General features: G+C 38.2%; 2 protein-coding genes across 6 annotated transcripts in view; one reads left to right on the forward strand and one right to left on the reverse strand.

Annotated features, from left to right (window-relative positions):
• Positions 1–17,177, forward strand: part of fgf2 (fibroblast growth factor 2) — an 84,444-nt gene that overhangs the window by 64,581 nt on the left and 2,686 nt on the right. The window contains exon 3 of one of the 3 annotated variants that reach the window (XM_069925222.1): positions 12,115–12,200. In XM_069925222.1, the coding sequence (XP_069781323.1) occupies positions 12,115–12,200 (86 nt within the window). Of the gene's footprint in view, positions 1–12,114; positions 13,588–17,177 lie in introns of those variants that run through there. The other 2 variants (XM_069925219.1, XM_069925220.1) reach the window with 2 other exon arrangements.
• nudt6 (nudix (nucleoside diphosphate linked moiety X)-type motif 6) overlaps positions 13,154–17,177 on the reverse strand; it is a 111,550-nt gene continuing 107,526 nt past the window's right edge. For all 3 annotated transcript variants that reach the window (XM_069925216.1, XM_069925218.1, XM_069925217.1), the window contains one exon: positions 13,154–15,715. In XM_069925216.1, the coding sequence (XP_069781317.1) occupies positions 15,321–15,715 (395 nt within the window). In that variant the 3' untranslated portion in view covers positions 13,154–15,320. The remainder of the gene's footprint in view (positions 15,716–17,177) is intronic.

Consider the following 17,177-nt stretch of genomic DNA (forward strand, 5'->3'; position numbering starts at 1 on the left):
GAGAAACTGAGCACACCATGCAGTATCTGGTGGAAGTAAAAGGTAACCAACAACATAGTCATTTTATGTCAATGACTGTTATTCTTATCAACTTTTGACACTTGTTTCTTGCAAAATAAATTCTTAAATCATTTTTGTAATCATTTGGTGCCTCCAATTCAGTAACATTGTCTCAATAGAATTGCTGGATAGGTGAAGATGAAGTCACAAGCTTCAAATATTAGATTTGGTTCCTCCATGAATGTCCTTGTTTTAATTTCCACCTTTCATTTCTGCTAAGTTCTAAATTTAGTAAAATCTAGAAATTATTTACACATGTTGAAAAATGGCAGAATATGGTTAGATTCCAAATTAAGATATTCAGAATGTTTTTTCCAATTCATTCTGCATGCTTTTAGATTAGTCATATAAAAAGTATGATAGCAATTCCCATTAGCTGAGGTAATGTGATATTTTGAAGATTGGGCACTGAACAGCAGGATATGGATTGATTTTTTCCAAAATCTCACCGGCAAACTTTGAAGCCGTGTTAAAGGTAAAAGAAAAGAATGCATCAAATCATTGTGGGATGAAATACAAATGAACTCTGAAGACAAGAATAAGTGTTTGACTTTAATGATTTTTAAGAAATATGAAGTTTAGTGGCTGCTCTTAAACATTGCCAATAGCTGCAATTCTGGGGTGTGCTTAATTAGTACTGTTACATTGATCATGGACTGCTCCAACCACACGAGAACTGTCCGCACTATTACAGTCTCTTTTTTGTTGTAAATATTTCTATCTACTGTTTTTTGTATTTGTCTCTTTCTAATAAAATTATATGTTCTGTGGTGCGATTTAAAAAAAAAAAAAAAAATTAAAATAAATTGAGAACTGCATGCTCGCAGTAAGAGAATTTTGGTGAATATGCACATTGTGCAATGTATGTGACAATAAACTTGTTATTATGAGTCAAATAGCGAGTGCCTCACTATTTCACTAACTTTTATTCTGTAGATCAGCTCGGAAGAATCTGTGTGCGTTGCATTGCATTCTGGTAAATTCTTGTTTCACCCCCAGGTGCGTTTTTTAAACATTTTGATTTACCAAAGATGAAAACCTGCAAAAAGTGCACTTCTGTATAGTCTATGATTAATCAACTTTTTCTGCAAGCCACTGTACAGTAAATCATTGCAGTAGTTTATTGACGTATTGCCAAATATTGGCTAAAGATTTTTAAAATTTGTAACTGTGATTCATTCATTTGAAAATTTTCATTCTCGACTTGCTTCAATCTGAAACCATGGTTTTTTTTAATAAATCAAATTATAAAAATGTTTAGGTATGCATTAATAGATTTGAAAAGGTATGACTCTGTGGTGCACTGTTAGCCAGAATCAGACACATAAAGATAAAGACTGTACAACAGGCTTTAATCCACAAAGACTTCCACAGAGTGGCTGCAGCAACTCTTGAGTGAGGCCGGCGCAGGCTTGTATCCCAGAGGGTGATTGACACCCGACTGGGTGGGGCTTGATCCATTCAGACCGACTGATTGACAGCCAGCCAGGTGTTGTCCTGTCCCCTTACACTCCTGCAGGTACATAGGTTGCCCCCTGCAGTAGGCCGGTGGTGTACCACCACAGACAAAATGAACAATGGCTAACATTTTAAAAGAATTAATGTATACTTTACAAATAATACATAATTGTGTAAGACAAAAAGTCCTGTCTGGAAGTGTAATCTAAAACTGGTTATCAAGAGAAGTTGGAGAACAGTATTAAATTAAAGGAAAAGGTTTCATGTTTTCCCCCCAAAACAGTAAATCTGAGTCCTGTGGCCCCTATACAGGTACGCGATCCTTTATCCGGACATCTAAAATCCGGAAAGCTCCACAATCCGGCAAGTGGGGATAGGTGGTCGGGGAGGCAGCCAGGGGACCAGAGTCGGGGAACTGGAAGGGGGTGGGGGTGGATATGGCAGCACAATTCAAGTGGGCTTTCCAAAATCCAGAAACATCTGAAATTCTGAACCCATTGTCCCCCAAGGGTTCTGGATAAAGGATTGTGTACCTTTATCTCTTTCCTGATTTGACAAAGATGGAACAGGGTATTGTTCAGTCAGATAGTCCAGCATGAAACAAAGCAAAGCTATGAAATAATGAGCAACAAATTAACGTGAATCCTTTACAGAACGAGAGATGATAAGTTATGGAAGGGAATGAGAACATGATGAGCATAAATTATTTTTTCAGGCTTTCAGACTCCCTGGAAGATGAGTGAATGAAGAGCAAAGAAATCACTGCACAAAAAAAAACTAGTGCTGAAGAAATTGAGACTGAAACACACATTCTCTGGACATGACAACCTGTATCTTGAGTTTTCTGGAAATACTGGATGCACTGGTTTTTATCTTCCAGAATGCCATTGATTAGAACTGTTCCTTCAGATTGAATACTGTAGTATCAAATATAACCACACTATTTAAGATTGAGGATAGAGAAAGCAGGGAACTAAAGTCCAGATAGTCAGACATCAGTGATAAATAAATTACTGAAATCTATTACGTCAGTGGTAATAGAGACATTTAGGAAATAATATTAGGATTGGGCTATGAAATAGAAATCAAGTTTGGCAAATGTAAGTTTAATTGTTGCTCTAATGGCAGAACAAAGAATTAATTGTGTATTTGGGATGTTAGATGCTTCCAGTATGATGCAAGATTAGTAGACAAAGTCAGAACTGATTACTGATTCTATTGAGTTCAATATACTGGAGTGGATTGAGGGTTAATAATTGGCACAAAAAAAAGAATAAATTGGACATTTTTGAGTTGGGAAGATGTGACTAGAAGATGATGCAGAGGTTGGTGCTTGGTGCCCCAGTTGTGTACACCAATGATCTCACATGAAGGAATCAAGTATAATACTTTCAAAGTTGTTGGTGATAATGTTGGGTGGTTGTGTTGGCTGTGAGGTCAAAAAGACTTAACGAGGATATAGATAATTTGTGTGAATACATGGATAATGGCAGGATTCTTAGTACAGAGGATCACAGAATGTTCCAAGTTGCAGCACAAGTTGATCAGGTGGCTAAGAAGACATATGGTCTACTGCAATGCACAAAAGTGCTGAAGAAACTCAGCAGGCCACATAGGATCCATAAAAAGTAAAGACAAGATGTTTTTGGCCTATTCAGTTGTGTAGCCTTCGTTAGTTGGGAAATTGAGTTTTAGAGCCACGAGGTAATGTTGCAGGTCTATAAAACTCAAGTTAAACCACACTTGGAGTATTGTGTTCAGTTCTGATTCCTCATTTGGGAAGGATATGGAAGCTTTCGCAAGTGTGCAGAGGAAATGTACCAGGATGCTGCCTGAATTAGAGAATTTTTAAAAAAATTAATGAAGTGCAAAAGAGTGCTTAAATAAGATTCTCTTCTCAACATGAGAGTGACAGGTTCAATGGGTTCACAGAGAGACTAGTCTATTCACCAGTGCGACAATCACATGTAACTTCAATTAACATACAGGAAACAAAAAGGGAGAACATTAAATGGAGCTCCCATTATTTCACTTAAGCGACAATCACCTCTGACTTCAGTTGGATTCCAACAACAGTAAATCTATACTCGACCCACTCTCACACTACAAACAGGGACTCATATACACATCCTATTCCCTGGCTAATGGGTGTGGCTCCCTGCAAGAATTGATCTATAGCAGTACTATGGCTCAGCTTCAGTGTAGTGCATACCTTACCAGCAATACTTACAGCAATTTCCACAGTAGTGACCTGGCATGGAGGGATGTACGGGGCTTGGACCATGAGGCAGTGCTGTGCATTGATGTCGTATACAGTGCTAATCTGTGCCAATAATGGCACTAGGTGATTTAAGTTAACCAATAGCAAGTTGTGCACTAATGGGTGGCTGGAATCCAATCTTGATTGACAGGTGATGTGACTTCCAAATAAGTTTCAGATGGGAAGGACACATGATCACCTACAATACACACATTGCAGACAGGTAGGGGGTCATGTTTCATCCACATATAACAGTCACTGAGTTTGTTGTTGAGGAGTCTGATGGTGGAGGGGTAGCAGCTGTTCCTGAACCTGGTGGTATGAGTCTTGTGGCATCTATACCTCTATCCTGATGGCAGCAGCAAGAACAGCATGCTGAGTGGTGCAGATCTTTGATAATTGCTGCTCTCCATCAGCAATGTTGCCTTTAGATATTCTCTATAGTGGGGAGGGTTTTACCTGTGATATCCTTGGTTGTGTCTGCTACCTTTTAGAGGATTTTACACTCGGGGGGTATTGGTATCCCCATACCAGAACATGATGCAGCCAGTCAGCACACTTTCCACCATTTAATCTGTAGAAATTTGGCAGGGTTTCTGATGTCACATCAAAACTCTGCAAAAATCCTGAGGAATGAGAGGCACTGGCATGCTTTTTCATGATGCCATTAGTGTGTTGGGTCCAGGAAAGATCCTCAGAGATGGTGACTCCAAGGAACACAAATTTTCTCATCCTCTCTACCTTTGATCCCCCAATGATCACTGGCTTTTATACCTCTAGCTTTCTCTTCCTGAAGTCAACAATCAGTTCCTTAGTTTTGGTGACATTGAGTGCAAGGTTGTTATTGATGCACCATTCAGCCAAGTTTTCAATCTCCCTCCTGTATGCTGACTCATCACCTTTCTTTATACAACTCACTACTGTGGTATCGTTGGCAAATTTGCAGATACCGAGCCACATAGCCATAGGTATATATTGAGTAGAGCAGGGGGCGAAGAACACACCTCTGTGCTCCTCTGGTACTAATGGAGACTGTGGAGATGTTCTTACCAATCATCACTGATTGTGGTCTGGAGGTGAGGTAATCCATGATCCAATTACATAGTGGCATGTTAACCCCAGGTCTTGGTGTTTGCTGATCAGTTTTGAGGGGATGATGGTGTTAAATGTCAATAAAGAACATGATGAATGCATTTTTGCTGCCCAGGTGTTCCAGGGCTTTGTGTAGAGCCAGTGAGATGGCCGTAGACCTGTTGCTATGGTAGGCAAATTGGAATAGATCCATGTCACCACTCAGACAGGAGCTGATGTGCTTCGTTAAGGCAGGTTACTACATTTTTCTTGGGAACTGGTTTGATTGAAGCATGTTTGAAACAGGTGGGTACCATGCTCTGCTGGAGTGAGATGTTGAAGATATCCGTGAATACCTTGGTAAGTTGGTCAGCACAGATTTTTGAGACTCAGCCAGGTACTCCATCCAGACTCTCAGTAATTGATATTGGACTGTGCAATAAGGTAAAGAGTGTATCCAGTCTTGCCACAGATTTTAAAATATAATGATTGGTTTGAAGAGATGCATTGAAGGTGCATCCAGTGGCTATTTGGAAATGTATCATTTGTTAATTAGTGTAGGTGCATCTCAGTGGAAGTAACTATCTTCAAGAGGGATAAAACGAAATTGGAGAAGAGTTTGGGAATATTGTAAATTGAGGCAGGGAAACAGTATAACCTGCAGTCTTTATATTTGGTTTCATGTTATTTTTCCTCTCCAGATGCCTTTAGAATTGCTCTTATTTTCCATTCTCTTCAATCCTATTTCTTTATCCAGCCCTCTGCCTATATTTTGGCAGCTCTATTGTGAGAACAATAAACATCCAACTGCTTTATCTTAGCTTCAATGAGATCTGATTCCCTGTGTAAAGGCCTCACTGGAGTAGAAAATAGTGACCTTTGACGAAGAGGAGCAAGAATACGTAGTTTTAAAAGAGGACTTGCTATATTAGACCGTTACCTTTCAAAAGATCAATTAAATTATTTGGAGCTGCTTTTTACAGTTTGGTTATTGAACAAACTGTGCTATGCTAATGCTGAGGAGTTCTGAGTTAATTATATTTATATGTTTGGAATTAAAAATGATCATATCTGTGTTCAACATTTATGACTTTGCCAAATAATTTTATTATCTATTTTAAAATTTGATTGAACTTCATGGAAATATTTGCAGGCTTTATACTTTCACTACTTTTCCAACTCTGAAGTAATATGACCTCAGAATAAACTTGAAGGAAATTAATTTTCCAGGTCAGCAATATCCATGCAGTTGCCAGAATTAGAACTCATCTCTGTAAGTGTTCATCTTCGAATAAAGAAATACAAGGAAGAGAAGCTTGTGATTTTCATATTTCTTCCTTAACATCCAAAGAAAATTACTAAAAAATCCACTTTTCTCTGTGTAATTGCCTCTGTATTCTAGGATTTATGACACTTAATATTCATGTTACATGGTAATGATCTTCAGTAATGTCAAAAGATAAACGTTCATCAGGACACTGGGATAACTCCCTGCTGCTCTCCTAAAAGACGCATTATTTCAGTGCACTCTAGGTGGCATATGGGTTTTTGTCACATCTGAAAGATGACACCAACAATCTCATAGAAACATAGAAGATAGGAGCAGGAGTAGGTCATTCGACCCTTCCTGCTCCGCCATTCAACGAGATCATGGCTGATCTTAAAGTTCGGTACCCCGTCCCCGCCTTCTCCGTAACATTTAATACCCTTATACTGAAGAAATATATCTAATTCCCTCTTAAATATATTTAATGAACCTGCCTCTACTGCCCTCTGTGGCAATGAATTCCACAGATGCACCACCTTCTGGGTATAGAAATTCCTCTTCATCTCGGTCCTAAATGGTTTGCCTATTATCCTCAAACCATGGCCCTGGGTTCTGGATTTTCCCATCATTGGAAACATCCCATCTGCATCCATTCTGTCCAGTCCTGCCAGAATTTTATGTCCCTATGAGATCCCCTCTCAATCTTCTAAACTCCAGGGAGTACAATCCCAATTTGCGCAATCTTTCCTCATAAGTCATTCCTGCCATTCCAGGTATCAGCCTGGTGAATCGCCTCTGCACTCCCTCCATTGCAAGAACATCCTTCCTTAGATAAGGTGACCAAAACTGAACACAATACTCCAGGTGTGGTCTCACCAAGGCCCTGTACAGCTGCAGTAAGGTATCCTTGTTCCTATACTCAAACCCTCTTGATATGAAGGCCAACATACCATTTGCCTTTTTAACCGCCTGCTGCACCTGCATGCTCGCCTTCAGAGACTGATGTACAAGTACCCCTAGGTCTCTCTGCACTTCCCCATCTCTTAATCTATTGCCATTCAAATAATAATCTGCCCTCCGGTTTGTATTACCAAACCTCACATTTATCCACATTGTAGTGCATTTGCCATGTATCTGCCCAGTCCCTCAATTTATCCAAATCACACTGGAGCTTCCTGACCCCCTCTTCCGTGCACACAACCCCTCCTAGCTTAGTGTCATCTGCAAATTTGGAGATATTACATCCAATCCCCTCATCCAGATCATTAATGTAAATTGTGAACAGCTGGGGTCACAGTACAGATCCCTGTGGCACCCCAATGGTCACCGCCTGCCACTCAGAAAACGAGCCATTTATCCCAACTCTCTGTCTTCTACCTGCCAGCCGGTTCTCAATCCACATCAATACTTTTCCCCCAATCCCATGAGCCTTGATTTTGGAAGCCAGTCGTTTATGCGGGACCTTATCAAAGGCCTTTTGTAAGTCCAGGTACACCACATCCACTGGCTCTCCCCCATCTATTTTACCTGTCACCATCTCAAAGAATTCCAATAGATTTGTCAAGCATGATTTACCTTTTGTAAATCCACGTTGACTCCGTCCGATCCCTTCTCTGCTAGTCATATGCTCCGCTATTACATCCTTAATAATGGATTCCATCATTTTGCCCACTACTGATGTAAGGCTCACCGGCCGATAATTCCCCACTTTTTCTCTACCCCCCTTTTTAAATAGTGGGGTAACATTAGCTACCCTCGAATCCATGGGTACTGATCCTGAGTCTATCGAGTTCTGGAAAATAATTCTTAAAGCATCTGCTATCTGAATGGCCACTTCCTTGAGTACCCTAAGATGTAGATTATCAGGCCCTTGGGATTTATCTGCCTTCAATCCCATCAATTTCCCCAAGACCATGTCCTTAGCGATACTGATTTCTTTCAGTTCCTCCCTTGCATTAGTCTCTATGTTTCCCAACATCCTTGGGAGGTTATTTGTATCCTCTCTTGTAAAAACAGAACTAAAGTAAGAATTTAATTGGTCTGCCATTTCCTTATTCCCTATTATATATTCCCCTGATTCCGACTGCAAAGGACCTACTCTGGATATCACCAATCTTTTCCTCTTGACATATTTATAAAAGCTTTTGCAGTCGGTTTTTATATTTGCTGCAAGCTTACTTTCGTAATTTATTTTTGCTCTCTTGATTAATCCCTTTGTCCTCCTTTGGTGCATCTTGAACTGCTCCCAGTCTTCGGTCGTGGTACTTTTTTTGGCCAATTGATATGCTCTCTCTTTGGAGCTAATGCTGTCTCTCATTTCCCTTCTTATCCACGGTTGAGTCACCTTTTTTGGTTTATTTTTATGCCAAACCGGTATAAACGATTTTTGCAATTTCTCCATTAGGTCTGTGAATGCTTTCCATTGTCTATCCAAAGTCAACTCCCCCATAAACACCACCCAATCAATCTAACTCAACTCGTAGCCCCTCAATGAGATATTGAAGAGTTGGCCTAGAATCTTATGCTTGAACCTCTGCAGTGTGACATGAACCTGACACCACTTTGCTTGGACAAGACTGTCACATTTGGCACAGTGAAGGAGGATGTCTCCAACTTTACTCTGCTTTAATGCTCACCTGTCACTTTTCCCTGCACTGAAATTTGTCTAAAATATAAATATATTCCGGACCATTGGGCTGCCAATAAAAGCTAAAATTAGAACTATTTTTAGAATAAAAATGGAATAGTGGTAATTTATTTCCCTGATTTTTTTTTCTTTGCATTGTTTTCTTATAATACAATACTTTTTAACATTTATCAATGTATGCCTAATATTAACACAAATGTGAAATGTTTAAAATTTAGAATTATAAATTTGAACTTAAGGTTGTATACAAGTGTTATAAGAACATAAGTAATAGGAGCAGGAGTTGGTTATAAAGGCCCCTCAGCCCTGTTCTGCTATTCAATATGATTATGGCTGTCTGGCTATGAACTCTGCTCTACTTTCCTGTTTGCTCTTAATAAACCTTTAATTCTCCAATTCTTCAAAAAGTGATTTGTCACTTGAATACATTCAATAAGGCAAATAAGGCAGACCTGATGAAAAGTTCCAGCCTGCAATATTGACAATTGTACTTTTCTCCCACTGATATTCCTCCAGCGAAATGTGCTGCTTCCTTGATAGAAAATTCCACAGATTCATAACTGTCTGAAGTAGCAGTTCTTCCTTGTGTTAGTCTTGAGTCTACCTCCCTAAAGCCTGAGGCTCTGTTCCCTGTTCTACTCTTGCCTGTTTGGGGATACCACTTCCCTGTTTCAATCTTATCTATTTCTTTCATAATTTGTCTATAAAATTATCTCCTCCCCACCCTATCTTTTAAACAGTAGTTCCAGGCTAATCAATCACTCCTCAAGATGACTATTTCTGGAATCAGCCTGATAAACCTCCTCTGCACTACTTCCAAAGCCAGTATATCTTTTCTCAGGGCAGGAGACCAGAACTGGAGGTTACTTCATATTATTCCAGGTCTGGACTCCCTAGAACCCTTTTCTAGTAGAACCCGTTCTTAAATTTAATCCCTCTGGCAATGAAGGCCGAACTGATAATATACAAACTAAATTTTTGTGATTTATGCACAAATGCTCCAAGATGTGTCTGCACAACAGCATCACCTTTTAAAATAATAGTCTGATATACAATTCTTTTTCCGGAGATGACCTCATATTTATTGACATTGTACTCTGTCAGGTCTTTTCTCTTTCATTTAACCTATTTATATTTTTTTACAGATTCTCTTTCTCCGCAATACAATTTGCTTTTCCATTTAATTTAGTGTCATCAGTAAACTTCGATGTACTACATTTGTTGGTTCTTCCAAATTGTATTTTGTTGAGGCGCAGCACTGATTCCTGTGGAACCCCCCTAACCACTCCCAACTAGAGAAACACTCATTTATTCCAACTTTGTTTTCTATTGCTTAACCAATCCTCTTCCCATACCAGTACATTCAATTCCATGCATTATTATGCAGAAATCTTTTGTGGAGCCCTTCTGGAAATAGCAACAGAGTGATGAAGACATTTTACACACTTGCTTTCATTGGTTGGAGTATTTGAGTAGAAGGGCTTGGACATTGCATTACAACTGTACAAGTTGTTGGTGAGACTGGATAATTGTGTACTGTTCTGGTTGCTAATATTTCCACTGTTTTCCTTGGAGCAAAGAAGGCTGAGGTATATAAAATCATGAGGGACAAAATTAACACGGATGGTTACAGTCTTGTTCCAAGGGTAGAAGAAATCTAAAACTAGAATGCACAGGTTTAAGGGAAACCTTTTTTGGGGGGAAAAGGTTTAGAGGTCGAGAGGCAAATTTTCAGTAAATTGCTGGAGGTAGTGGGTGGAAGCAGAAATAATTATAATTTTTAAAGAAACAGTTGGAGAGGTATATGGATAGGAAAGGTTTTGGGGGATGTTGGCCAAATACAGGCAAAAGGGAATAGCTCATGGCACCTTATTTAATACGGATGAGTCAGGTAGAAGGGTGTTTTCTCGTCCTGCATAACCTTGACTCTGGTGCTGCTTCCTTGTGCAAGCGTTCAAAACTAATCACTTTTCTGGTCAATTCCAACAGTGCATTTCTGACTCTTGACATTTGTATCTACATTTGGGGGAATATTAGCTACCTACATAATTGTAAGCCCTTGACTATTTTGACCACTCGTCATTGCTTCCTGCAAGGATTCTGTTTTGTTCGTCCAGTTTCATTTTGGATGATGATCTTTTTCACATTCCTGCTTCTTCAGAGATGTTCTTTTTTTTCTTTAACCATGCCTTTCCCCCTATGTAGATGAAGGGGGACTCAATGTTTCTTTCCTTTGCTTTAACTCTCTCCTCCGGCCAGAAAAAGGAGGGTCCCTTATTCACTCCCATCCTCAAGATTCCACATTCAATTATAATTATATAATTTCTTCATGTCTTTATACGTCATTTATAATCTTGCAACCTCCAACAGAATTTCCACCACCAGATATGTCTTTCCCTTCCCATTCAGCATTCTGAAGTGAGTTCTCTCGGCCTCTCCCTGATCCATTCTTCCATCTCAACCACGTGCAGGGGACATGCCAATGCAAGTATAGGAGATGCAGTACTTGCTCTTTACTTTTTCCCCATCCCAACATACATAAACCCAAACAATCCTTCCTAGTACTATCAGGCTACATAAAATGTGATTTTAATCAAGTTCATCACATCTTTGTTTCTTTAAATTGCACAAAGATAAACACTAATTTAAAAATGTCCTTTATATTCAGTATATGGAACAATGTAATAATTTGTTCATCACTAATGTATAATTTGATTTCAAGGTGCAGTCGATGCAACACTATATTTAGATAAATGGTCACATATACTACTGAGGCTAAGTAGAAAAATTGCCTTCATCCTAATTTCACCTTTGTAATAATGTGAATTTTGTGAATTGGATTCGGGGTATGGACTACTCTACAATGAATATACTAGACAGATTTTATGACCACATTGTTCAACACCGTTCAGTCTACAAAGATGACCCTCATTTTCCTGTCAATGTCAGGTCAATTCTTTATCCTACTCCCTCTCTTCAGACTTCAGACAGATCAAATGATACCCTGTGTAAGACAAGGCCAGGCACATTGCAATCCTTGGGACTTGCTATTCATTTGAACCATGTCAGATCAACCCTCTTTTTTTCCTCCAGATAAGTTTAAGTTGGTTCTTTATCATTTTGTTCCAACTAGTTTCAAAATAATTCTTTCCTTGAAAAAACTGTGGTTTACAGACAATTGTGGACACCCTCTGCAAATTGAGAGGCTTGTCTTCTTGCTCTTTCACTTTCAACCCAAATAAGTTTTGTTTCTCTTCCCACTGATGTTTCTTGACCTTCTAAGCACTTCCAGAACAAACCACCTTTGTCTTTTAAAAAAAATTAACTGCAGTTTTTGTTTTTTTTTCCTAGAAATTGGCAACAGATGAATGCTTTTTTCATGAAAGATTGGAACCAAATAACTACAATACATATCGTTCAAAGAAATATGAAAATTGGTATGTTGCTCTGAAAAGAACTGGACAATACAAACCCGGACCAAAAACTGGACCAGGACAGAAAGCCATTCTGTTTCTGCCAATGTCTGCAAAGTGTTCGTAATCATCCCAATTCTAGCATTTTCCTTTTTTATTTAAAAATAGTATTGATTTAACTTTTGATATGACTGTTTAATTGCTGTGAAAGGTACAAGTGTACACAGTATTGTGTCGCCATGGTCTTGAGTTGTTTCAGCAGTTTAACGAACTGCAATAAATTAACTGTGCACTATCAGGCGACATAAAATGTGATTTTAATCAAGAATCATCACATCTTTGTTTCTTTAAATTGCACAAAGGTAAACACTAATTTAAAAATGTCCTTTATATTCAGTATATGGAACAATGTAATAATTTGTTCATCACTAATGTATAATTTGATTTCAAGGTGCAGTCGATGCAACGCTATATTTAGATAAATGGTCACATATACTACCGTGTGGCTACTGGTCAAATTCTCTGTTTGATTGGCTTAAATTATTTAATAGCATGAGTAGATTCCAAAATGGAGCTGTTTCGTATCCAGATAATTCTATATTGCTCGGTTAAAATCTTTCCAGTTTTTATTCTGATTGTAATAATTCATTGGTTCTTTGCTCCATGTGGTATTTACAGCTTTCTAAATATTTAATCTGCATGCATCATCAAATCTCATCAAAAGTTGTGAGGATAGTTTTGATTCAGTTAGGATGCAGTTTTATTTTCGATGGAGTTGCTTCTCAAATTACATGTTGTGGTAAATTTGGATTTACAAACAGTTGTGTATGTTTTGAAAATTGTAGAGCAGCATAAAGAAAGTTACTACGAATATCAAATATAATGGATTTGTGTAAATTGGATTGGTCCTTTATGGCTCTACTCCTAATCATCACTTTCTCTTGAATACTGGCAAAAAGTAGTGTAGGTTAGGCATGTTATTAAAAAATAAATCATTTTGTATTGTATGCTTTCTCATGCATTGAAATTTTACATTAATAAACATTATTACAGCGAAGGGATTATTGCATATCTAACATTCTGAACTGTATTTGTGAGGCTAAGTAGAAAAATTGCCTTCATCCTAATTTCACCTTTGTAATAAGTTTCTTTAACTCTATTTATATTAAAAAAAGAGTTCAAATGGACTCTTTCCCCCCCCCCCCCCCACTTTGACTGAAATCCCCACGCCCTTCCCCACATTGATCAATATACCAGCTTGCTAATTAAGGTGGGATTAAGGAAAACTTTGAAATGCAAGTAATAAGTTGGGTACCTCCTGTCATTTTCTATTATTTCAAATCAGACCTTCCTTATTACCCCTTATGTTGAGAATAATTTGCAAAAATATTGTTTGAAATAATTTAAGTTAAATTATATACTGTATGAATCTAGATATTGATTTAAAATAGTACTGTTTTTAAATTAGACATTGTGTGTGTTATTGGTCGCAGCACATATTTCTCACTTTCTCACCATTTTCGTACAAATTGACTTTTCAAAAAATGTTCTGCCAGTCAATTTTCATAATATCTTGATCAATAATCAACCTGTGTTCCAGGTCCAACAATGTATTGAAGTCAAATTCTCTCCTTTCTTCTCTAATTCTTCCATCATTAGAACATATTCCAGATGTGCAATTTCCAAAGCTTTCCTTGTTCAGCCACTTCCTGACTCTGAGTCCTACTATCTCCTGTCTTGGCAATCATTTAGCTGAATAAAGTCTAAGGTCTAAATTTTCTTTCCTAAATACCTCTGGCTCTCTACTGATATTCTCTGTTACATTTGATGTCAACTATTTGTAAGGCTTGGTTAGGTTTGCAAGTGCTACGTACGAGTGATATACCACTTAAAAAAAAAATTGGACAAATAAGAAGTTCTCAATCTTTGTTTCTGGGATCTCTCTATCAATGAATGTGCTTATGAACAACTAATCCGATATTGCATAGTGGTGCAGCTAGTAGAGTTTCTGCCTCATAACTTGAGAACCCAAGTTTAATCCTGATACACGATGCTGAGTGCAGTTTGCCCACCCTCTCTATATTTGTGTGGGTCTCCTCTCAGATATCAAAGATATGCAGGAAGATGGGTTCGTTATTAGTTATTGAGAATATATTACTCCTGGTGTATAGATGAGTGGGAGAGTCTGAGGGTGGGAGCAGTGGATTTCAATGTAGGTAGAAATAACTTTGGGATTAGTGTGAATGAATGTTTGATGATTGGCACAGACTCAAAGGGCCTGTTGGTGCTGCAAGTCTTCCTCATCTCATACTTAGTAGATTAGACAGGATGGTCCTGAAGGTAGTGTTTTTTCTTCTGAATCTGTGATACAAAGTGAATGATGAGAGATTACAAAAAGGAAATAAAGTGACAACAGAACTGGAGAGAGTTCAAATACCTAATGGAGTAGAATCAACCACAATCAATTTTTCTGCAGGAGTGACGAGCTCTGAACCAATAGGATAAGAATAGAGTTGGGTAGAGGCTTATTCTCTGGACCAAACAGTGTTGAGAGAGAATACAATATGGACCAATGAGGAAGGGAGGAAAAAACAAAGGCTAAAGGTCTGATTCAACTGAAAAGAGGAATAAAGTCATGGAAAACATTGGGCCAAGCACAATAAGGTTAATTGATGTATTTTTGGCAAAGCTTGAAAATTCTTTAGTCCAGTGGTTATGAACCCAAGATATAAATTCAATATGTTGTAAATGTTGTAAAACATTCTGCAAACAATCCCAATACTTTGACAATTTGCCAGTTAGGAAGAGGATAAATGTACTGTGTCCATTTTTTTTAATATGGGTGGGGGGGGGGGGGGAAGTAAAGAGAAATCACAATAATGCCATGTTTAGTCATGAGGTGTTTGGAAATGCACCTTTACAACTTGAAATGAAACATTTGGCTCGGGGAATTCAACATCACTTTTGGAATTGAACTGCAATCAGATCTCTGACTATTATATAGGAACAAAAATATTGCAAAGTTCTACACTTTGGGTAGGGTAGCAATTTAACCAATTTATATTTCATCTCTATCATCTGTTATTTATTTGGATGGACACAAGAACCAATGGATCGTGATATTTCTAGCAGATTTTTGTTTCCTTAAGAGCCAATTTGGGTTTCAAATTTCTCTGGTAATGCTCTGTAGTAAAGTTTATAGGGGAGACCTGTATAAACAGCTGAAAATTCTCTCATTTTTAAATCAATCTTGTCAAAGCCTTCCTTGTATCCATACAGCAACAGCTTGGCTATTCTGCTAGTGATAGGTGTTGCATACTCTGTCCTAGTCAGCTCTTGAAGGTCCATCCATTCACATCGTATGCACTCTTCTTGGGAAAAATGGATGTCAAATGACAGAGCTTTCAAACGACAAATAATGTATAAATCTGATTTTCCGAAGGCTCCTGGATGGTTGTGTTGTTGCCTGATACTTAGAACCGATTTAAATATGGATCTTATTCCAGTCTCTTCAAAGACTTCTCGGACTGCTGTTTCTCCTAGAAGAAACACCCAGATTTAATTGCAAACACTTCTAGAAAATGTCAAGTGATACATGAAAATGTTTGCTTAAAAGGTTTAATGCATCAAATACCAACATACTATAAAATGATAATATATTAGAATAGATGGGTCGATCAAACATCTGAAGACCCACTTAAAATTTAAATTTCTATCAAAGCCCAACAAATCGCAACTGTCTATGTGATCCTGCTAAACAGGATGTACACTTCAGAAATAGTGCATGGAGATCCTGTTCTAATAAATGCAAGGCAGAGTTAGGCACATGTTTTATTCCCCCACCCCCCCCCCCCCCACCCCCATATGATTTAATACTTCAAAACACTGAAATCCTGTTTCTCTAAAGACCTACAATTGTAAATTAAACAAGTTAATACAATGCCCTCCATAATGTTTGAGACAAAGGCACTTTTTTTTCCTTTCATTTGCCCCATGCTTCAGTTTTAAATTTGTAATCGAACAATTCACAAATGTTTAAAGTGCACATTCCAGATTTTGTTGAAGGTTATTTGTATACATTTTGGTTTGACCATGTAGAAATGTCAGCACTTTTTAATACATAGCCCCCTTTGTCATATCAGATCATATACATAGTCCTCGAATTTCAGGGCACTGTAATATTTGGACATAACAATGGTACATATATTAAATAGTCATGTTTTGTACTTTTTTGCATATCCCTTGACTACGATGACTGCTTGAAGTCTGTGATTCCTCGATATCATGAAGTGCTGAGTATCTTCTCTGGTGATGTTCTGCCAAGCCTCTACTGCAGCCATCTTCAGCTCCTGCTTGTTTTGGGGACTTGTCCCCTTATGTTTTCTCGTCAGCATGTGGAAGGCATGCTAATTTGGATTTGGATTTGGATCTAGGGACGAACTTGGCCATTCAAGTATTTTCCAATTTTTAGCTTTGAAAATTTCCTTTGTTGCTTAAGCAGTAAGTTTGGGATCATCAACTTGATGTAGGATGAAGTGCCATCCAATGAATTTGGAGGCATTTGCTCAAATATAAGCAGATAAAATGTTTCTATATACATCAGAACTCATTGTGCTACTGCCATCAGCAGTTGCATCATCAATGAAGATGAGTGTGGCAGTCAAACGTGCCCAGGTCATATCACCCCCACCATGTTTCACAGATGAGGTAGTATGCTTTGGATCTTGGGCAGTTGCTTTATGCCTCCACACTTTGCTCTTGCCATCACTTGATACAGGTTAATTTTGGGTCTCATTTGTCCACAAGACCTTTTTCCAGAATTCTGCAGACTCACTTAAATACTCTTGGCAAACTCTAATCTGGCCATCCTGTTTCTGTGGCTAACAGTGTAGCCTCTGTACTTCTGTTCATGAAGTCTTCTGAAGATAGTAGTCATTAACACATCCACACCTGCCTCCTGAAGAGTGTTTCTGATCTGTGGGACATATTTTTGAGGATTTT

Source organism: Narcine bancroftii, chromosome 3 (assembly GCF_036971445.1).
Source record: "Narcine bancroftii isolate sNarBan1 chromosome 3, sNarBan1.hap1, whole genome shotgun sequence".
Lineage (NCBI taxonomy): Eukaryota > Metazoa > Chordata > Chondrichthyes > Torpediniformes > Narcinidae > Narcine > Narcine bancroftii.